At 39.3% G+C, this 8,668-nt stretch overlaps 1 protein-coding gene across 1 annotated transcript; it reads left to right on the plus strand.

Moving 5' to 3' along the window:
* Positions 1–425: 425 nt before the first annotated feature.
* Positions 426–6,013, plus strand: LOC148131912 (vomeronasal type-2 receptor 26-like). The gene is made up of 3 exons (XM_087958869.1): positions 426–766; positions 2,509–3,300; positions 5,750–6,013. The coding sequence occupies exons 1-3, from the start codon at positions 458–460 to the stop codon at positions 6,011–6,013; spliced, it is 1,365 nt and encodes a 454-aa protein (XP_087814995.1). The 5' UTR covers positions 426–457.
* Positions 6,014–8,668: the final 2,655 nt, after the last annotated feature.

The following is an 8,668-nucleotide window of genomic DNA, read 5'->3' on the forward strand; positions in this document are numbered from 1 at the left end:
AATACTGTCTTTTATTTAAAGTAATTATTGAACTGGTTGTAGTTGCCCCTGCCCAGCCCAATTCCATATTTTTTTAATAGTTGTTCATTGCTCTTCATTGCCTGATCCTTATAGGAATAAAGGATGATGTTTTTGTTAAGATATTCTTTTCTGGGTAATTTATGCAACATCCTCTTCCTTTTGTGGTCATTCTAATGATTTTGTGGTCTTAATGATTGAAGGATTTTTGAAGCCTGGTTATCAGACAAATAAAAATTTGCACTACGGCAAATATATTTGTGGCTATTAACCCTGTTGAAGACTCTCCATCCCACCTTCTCAACACTCCTAAAAATTATGTAGTGATTCTTGAGCATACATTTGCCTCTGATTTTGATCAATAAGACTCTATAGGATTTTGGAGAAAGAGGAATACAGTGAATATATAAAACTATCGTGTTGCTGCTCTGCTGATAACATGAATATTTTTTACAGTAGTTTATCTACTAATAAGTCTAGAATTCTCCGCTTCATTTTCGCCATTCAAGTGGTGAACAAGACTCCCCAGCTCCTACACAATCTCACTCTTGCCTACAATATCCATGACAACTATTTTAACACACTTGCTACTTCAGAAGCCTTGCTGGACATGCTCTCTACTGGGGAAGCCAATGTTCCCAACTACAGCTGTGGAAGGGAAGATAACCTTTTGGCTCTTCTTGATGGAGCTTCCAGTGATATTTCTATCCAGATGTCAACATTAGTAGGTGCCTATAAAGTCCCACAGGTTTGTGTGTGTGTGTTTCTCTATATGATAAAATGAGTGGGGTGATAGTGGGTGAGTGATAGATCAAACCATATCCTCTCTATGGTATTCAAGAGCTGCTTTTCACAATGGCCATTGTAGATGTCACGGTTGGGGATTGAGATACACAGTGGGGAAGGGGCTAGGATGAAAGCAGATATATCCTCTGAGCTAGACACACAAGAAGGTTTCCATCCTTGGTATTGTGTATTTCTGTCGAGATGTACTAATTCTTTACATACAGTGCAATGCCTCTTCCTCTTTTATTGGGTTTGTTTCTTTTTGCTAAGTTATATCTTTCTAGTACAGGGGTGTTAAACTCGATTTCATTGAGGGCCACATCAGGGTTGTGCTTGACCTCTGGGGGGGCTGGGGTGTGTGTGGCCAGGTGAGGGGCACAATCAGCTTAACATCACTCATCTCAGCAGCACCTATGGTGGCCAAGTGCTGGCAGGACTTCCCTCAGACCCTCCCTCCCTCTCATTATAATTTTCTTTCTTTCTTTCTTTCTTTCTTTCTTTCTTTCTTTCTTTCTTTCTTTCTTTCTTTCTTTCTTTCTTTCTTTCTTTCTTTCTTTCTTTCTTTCTTCCTTCCTTCCTTCCTTCCTTCCTTCCTTCCTTCCTTCCTTCCTTCCTTCCTTCCCTCTTCATTATCCTTTCTTCTTCCTTTCCCTCTTTCCTTATTTTTCCTTCCTTGCTCTCTTCCCAACTTTCCTTCCTTTTCTTTGTCTTTCCTCTTTCCTTTATCCTTTCCTGTCCCTTCTTGGATGCTCAAATGCAACAGGGGAAACATTTCTCCTTCCTTTTGTTTTTAGTTTGTTTCGCTAGCCCTCTGCCAGTGAAGGTGGAGCCCCATTTTCGGCCATGATGGCTCCATTTTCACTGGCAGAGGCATTGCGGGCTGGTCCTTACCTGTTTCCAAGGCAGCTCCATGCGCCAAATTTAAGCACCCCACAGGCTGGATGCATCCCATGGGCTTTGAGTTTGAGACCCCTATTCTAATATATTCCAATGACAGGTTCCATCCCACCAAGTTTCAATAAACCCACCCCTATCCTCATTGTCTGATTTGTTGTCTTGAGGTTTATATGTTGGATTTGCACTCCTACTTGATCTATTGTTATTCAGTTTAGATATTAATGACTTACCCAAGCTATTGAACCACCTTGAAATACAAATGTCTCAGGCACTAAATAAATATAGTAAAACCTTGCTATATACTGACAAAGATACTATAACGTTTGCAAGCTGTTTTTAGACTATTAAGAAGACTTGCTCAGACTGTAATAGAAATTCTATGATTATTAATAAATCAAAGTCAAAAGATGCCTAGGCAAGCACCTTAACCACTAGATCAAACTAGCTCTCTATTGAAATAACACATTTCCTGTGCAATCAGAATTCAAAATTTATCTATGACATGGCCCTTTCTTTGAAGAAAATAGTTCAATTGAAATCTGCTCATGTGAGTCTGACTGCAGTTGATTGTAGAATTGGCACAGAAATCTGATTTATTCTTATTCTTTGTTACTTAATTTGTACATTTCATTCTATTTATATTGTATGTATAGTTTGATTAACATTCTCTAATTTATGTTCTATATCCTGACATAGACTATTAAGTAATCAACAATATGTTCATGAGAACCAAGCTGGATTTATTAAATGTATTTTGGCCTTGATGTGATCCCAAATATGACATGGGATTCTTTGTTGATTTTTCAGATCAGTGATAAAATTGTTTCAGAGGCTCTGAGGGATAAAAATCAATTCCCATTTTTCCATCAGATGTTCCCCATAATAGGATTCCACTATCCAGGAATTGTCCAACTGCTCCTCTATTTCAGATGGACCTTGATTGGCCTCTTTGCTTCAGACACAGAAAATGGAGAACATTTCATGAGAACTTTTACTCCGATGCTTGACAGGAATGGAATTTGTGTTGTCATATCACAACGATTGTCAATGACTGGAAATACAGCACCCCTCAGGGATGCAATCTCCAAGTGGAGACAAGTCAATGTCTTTGTTCACTTCATAGAATATACTCCCATTTTAGACATAATTTCTCTTTTCCATTCAACACTTGAAGGTTTACCAGGACCCACTGAAGGGAAAGTCTGGATTATGACCACCCTGGGGACATATAAAATAAAAAAGAACAGCCCTCTCAAATACATCCATAGTATTTGGACCTTTGTTTTCCAGGAAAAGAAAAGGCCAAATGATTTCATTGAATCTAATCTCTATTTTGAACCCCAGTTTGAAGAACAGTCTTTTCAATGTTTGTTTTCAAAGCACATCTTTTCTGTCAAAGGCCGGAGAAGATGCACCCAGAAAGCACCCCTGGAGACCAAAGAGGAAAGGCATCGTATCCAGGTCCGATATAACCACCATTTTTACAGTGTCATTAAGACTCTGGTTCACACCTTGAATGCCGCATATTCCTCCAGATCCAGGAGGAGAAGGAAGGAGTGCAAAGACATGTCGGAGGCCCTGAGGCTGCAGCCATGGCAGGTATGAGGATGGATGGAAATGGATGGAAAAAAACCAAGGAGAACAGCAGTCTAGAACTAAGGAGAAATTTCCTAATGACAAGAGCAATCAACCAATAGAACAGTTTGCCTTCAGAAATTGTGGATGCTCCATCACTGGAGACTTTTTAAAAAATTTGGATGACCATTTGTCTGAAATGGTATAGGGTCTGCTCTTTGAGTAGGGGGTTGGACTAGAAGACCTCCAAGGTCCCTTCCATTTTTATTCTTCTCTCTTCTATGTTCCTGACAAGAATCCCTCAGACTTAGTTCTTTTTTAGAAGGAATCCAAAGGAAAAATAGGGAAAACAACAGGATTGGCCAATCTAATCACTTGAGGCATAATGTTCAAAAGAGCAGGTGCCATGACAGATATGTTTGGATATTAAACACTGCTAATGTTTAAGAGGATGTATGCATTTTTAAATAATTTCTAAGAAAATCTTATCACACTCATAAGTATCGCACACGTGTGTGATGTACTAAACACATGTGTGATATGTGATGCTGGCTAGGAAATATGAGATATGGGGAGGGAGGATCCTGCAATGGAGTAATGGGGAGAGAAAAAAAACTAGTTAACTCCAGAGGTGGGCTACTGTTGGTTCACACCAGTTTGGGCAAACCGGTAGTTAAGATTCTGCGCAGTTCAGCAAACCGGCAAATCCCACCACTGGCTGGACCTGCCCCTGCTAGTTTTTCAGCCTGTTTTCCATGCCATTTTTGGACGCATTTTGGGCCAGTTTTTGCGCCAAAAACAGCCCCCAAAATGGCCTGAAAATGGTTAAAAATGGCCAAAAACAGGCCAAAAAATGGGTGGGGATGGGGCCTGCCAGTGGTGGGATTAGTTTCAACTGGCCAAATCCTACCTCTGCCTTTGAGGCAAGTGGCCAGGAGGTGGGGCTGGATGTGATGAGTGATGTCACCCACCAGTCACATGACCAACAGGCCACGCCTATCCAGCCAGAGAACCGGTTGTTATTGAAATCCTACCACTGGTTAACTCCCTAACTTATCAAGCCATACAAGTAGTTGGTGAGAGATTTCTACTTTCTGAGCTGAGAAGTGAAACGTCTTCAAAGAAAAACTAGAAAGTCCAGTTGCCTCTTGAAAAAAGCACCTTTGGGACAACCATGACTTGGGATGACTGAGAATCTCCATAGAATAGAATAGAATAGAATAGAATAGAATAGAATAGAATAGAATAGAATAGAATAGAATAGAATAGAATAGAATAGAATAGAATTCTTTTATTGGCCCAGTGTGATTGGACACATAAGGAATTTGTCTTGGTGCAAATGCTCTCTGTATACATAACAGACAAGGTACATTAATCAAGAATGATAAGGTACAACACTTAATAATAGTCATAGGGTACAATAAGCAATCAAATCATATTAGGAAACAGTCAATATAGATTGTAAGGATACAAGCGACAAAGTTATAGTCATACAGTCATAAGTGGGAGGGGACGGGTAATAGGAACGATGAGAGGATTGATATTAATAGTAGTGCAGACTTTGTAAATAGTTGAACAGTGTTGAGGGAATGATTTGTTTAGCAGAGTGATGGCGTTCGGGAAAAAACTGTTCTTGTATCTAGTTGTTCTGGTGTGCAGTGCTCTATAGTGTCGTTTTGAGGGAAGGAGTTGAAACAGTTTATGTCCAAGATGTGAGGCATCTGTAAACATTTTCACAGCCCTCTTTTTGATAGATATTCTGCTTTCACACTTTCAAGTTTCATTTAATGTAGCCTTTCAATATAATAAAATTAATTCATCTGGTCAACCCAAAGATGCTTTTTCAAGAGGCAACTGGACTTTCTCATTTTTCTTTGAAGACATTTCACTTCTCATCCAAGAAGCTTCTTCATCTCTGACTGGATGGGAGGAATGGAACAATTTATATTCCTTGCAGAATCCTTTCATTTCCCACCATCCAATCAGAGATGAAGAAGCTTCTTGCATGAGAAGCGAAACATCTTCAAAGTAAAACCAGAAAGTCCAGTTGCCTCTTGAAAAAGCACCTTTGGGACAACCATGACCTGAACGACTGAGAATCTCCATAGGTATTCATCTGGTCAAGTTTACCATTTTGTCCCACTGTTAGCTTGGCAATTTTCTTTTTGACAAATCCATAATTTCCAGTCATCACCCTGTTTTTCAAGTAGGTTATAAACAATCTTTTTATTTCTTATTTGTTCAATTTATTTGTGACCTGCTCCACAATATTCCTTTATAATTGAATAATTTTGACATTTATTTTGTCAATATGTATTGTGTCGACAAATATTGCTAAACCATGTTTTTTCAGTTGTTTTCCTATCTAAGCATACTTGCAAGTTAGTCAACTGTGCAAGAAAGATTCAAATGTGAAAAGATTAAAAAAAAAAAAAGCTTTCTGCTTTTAAAATCCTTGGATGTCCCATTCTAGTTCCATGCCTTTCTGAAGAAGAATGAATGTTGCAATCTTTCATGGAGGAAACTGTACTTGGACGAAAACGGAGATGTAGCAGCAGATTTGAATATCTTGAGCTTCTTGATTCTCTCCAAGGAAGATCCCATCAAAGAGCAACTGGGGAGTTTTGAAAGACAGAATCTTATTATCAGCCAAGATGCTATTTCAAGGCTAAAGTTACTCAACAAGGTAGGTGTATCCCAAAGGCTTAGGAACAATTTCAAGGTGGATCTTCACTGAGACGTCAATGTGGGAAAGAAAATCCTTATGCTTTTCTTTGATGAGCTGGAAGACTTTAATATAGCTGACCAAGGTGTCCTCCAGATGCTGTAATATGGAACACTTTTTAAGGGATGCTGGATGATTAGTTTTTAGGATACAACTTATGGTCTTTGGGGTTCCCTCTACAATCTGGTATCCCCATAAAAATGGAGAGAGAGGCCATCAAGTACTGGAGATTGTAGTGCTGATAGCCTTGTTCCTTGCTTTTAAATACCAAAGAATAAATTATTCTGTTGACCAGGATCTACATTCAGGTTTGGACTGAATCCAATGAAATGAAATGATAAAAAGATGAGGTTCATTGGTCACAACAGGAAACAAGTTTTGTAAGTTAGATTTAGCTGATTATGATTGGGGAGGTTCATATCAGATTTAGTATTCAGCAGGTTCTGACCAGTTCTGGAGAACCAGTAGCGGAAATTTTGAGTAGTTCTCCAAACTGGCAAATACCGCCTCTGACTGGCACTGCCCCCATCTATTCTCTGCCTCCCGATTCCCAGCTGGGTCTTCTTTTGTTGCCCTGCACAGGAGAATGGAGCTGGAAAGCAGGTTAGTGGATTAGGGAGAGAATGAGATTTTGCAGTAACCTTCCCCTGGAGTGGGGAGGGAATGGAGATTTTACAGTATCCTTCCCCTGCCATGCCCACCAAGCCATGCCCCCAGAACCAATAGTAAATTTTTTTGAATCCCACCACTGGTTCATATCTGTGAAATTCTCAAGCAGATGAGTTGGGGCCAAAATTATCCATTTCTCTCTTTCACGCTACTGGGATAGTTAATAGATTTTCTTCTCCTGGGATGGTGATCCAAGGCTTTCAATTCACATAAAATCATAACAACTGGTCCAATATGAGATAAAAATACCCTCAACACTTAAACACTGACTTTAACCCAAAGAAAAGTCAGGATGGCACCGACGACAGCTGCCTCGGTGAAATGCTCTCTAATGGTTTCTTTATTCCTTATTATTATCTGCAATTCACTATGGATTTCATACGCACGAGACCATCTGCTAAGAATTAGGCAATGTTTCCTTAAGGAGCAGCTTTCTGATTCCCCACCCCCACCTGTCTTTGCAAACACAGAGGAGATTCTAATCAATTCCCCAGTGCTATGGATTATAACAAAGAAAGCAAAGAAGCGACCACGCTGGAAGAGGAGATGAAGTAAACGAGCAGGAATTTTAAACAGACTAAGGAATAGGGGGAAAAAAACTCCTCTCCCTTCAATCTTTCTGACTAACTTACGCTCACTGGGTAACAAGATGGATGAAATTCATCTCTTAAATAGATGGAATCTGATTTTCATAATTCAGCTGGTCTTTGTTTTACTGAAACCTGGTTTAATCCACAAATTCATGGGGACAACACAATATACATCCAAGGATTTCAGACATTTAGATCAGACAGAATTGAAGAGACATCAGGTAAAACAAAGGGTGGAGGATTATGTATATATATCAACAACGGCTGGTCTCAGGATATAACTATAAGTTTTGTGATGAAAACTTAGAGTCTTTACACATCAACTGCAAGCCATTTTGCTCTCCACGTGAGTTCTCCTCATTTCTCTTAATAGCTGTGTATGTTCCCCCACAAGCCTATGTAAACAAGGCATTACGAACTCTTGTTGATCAAATTATGGAGGCTGAAGCCAAACAACCTGGTTCCTTTCCCATCATTTTAGGAGATTTCAATCAAGCAAATTTAAGGAAAGAGCTCCCAAAATATTTCCAGCATGTAAATTGTCCCACCAGAGGCAAAAATACTTTAGACCACTGCTACACAACAGTAAAAGATGCTTATAGGTCTTTACCATGAGCAGCTGTGGGACACTCTGACCACTGCATGAGTCACCTTGTACCTGCCTACAGACAAAGACTTAAAATCATTAAACCAACAATTAAATCAGTGAAGACTTGATCGAATGAGGCAAAGCTGAAACTTCAGGCCTGCCTTGATTGCACTGATTGGAATGTTTTTGAAGATGCCTCTGCAGACCTAGATGACATCACAGATACTATAACATCATATGTTAAATGCAAACTAAATGCAAGGCCTTAAATGCAAACTACTCAATGCAAGAAGCCTCGTGAATAAAATACCTGAATTTTTCCTCCTACTAAATATGGCTAAATTTGACATTATATTTGTCTGTGAAACATGGCTCAATGCATCTCTCCCTGACTCCATTACCACAGTAAGGGACTATCATGTTTACCGATCAGATCGTGAAATTCGTAGAGGAGGTGGTGTTGCTATCTTCTATAAAAAGTCCTTACATCTAAAAAATATCCAAGTTACCCAGGAGCTTGCTCTTCCTGAGACCATCATCTGTGAACTATCCTTAAATATCACAATTCAATTCTTACTATGTTACAGAGCACCTGATTATGACATCGAACATGTAAACAAGCTAAATACATTACTAACATGGGCTGCATCCTGCCCATACCCTTTTATCTTTCTTGGTGATTTCAATCTACCTCATATTGACTGGACCCTAAATGAATGTACAACTGAAATCATACACACAGCCTTCTACAATGCTATTACAAATCTGGGACTGGAACAACTAGTAACCAACAACACTAGACTAAACAACTGCCTCGAT

This window comes from Notechis scutatus, chromosome 2, assembly GCF_049901735.1.
Source record: "Notechis scutatus isolate UNSWTSFEM ecotype Mainland chromosome 2, rNotScu1.2, whole genome shotgun sequence".
In the NCBI taxonomy this organism is placed as follows: domain Eukaryota; kingdom Metazoa; phylum Chordata; class Lepidosauria; order Squamata; family Elapidae; genus Notechis; species Notechis scutatus.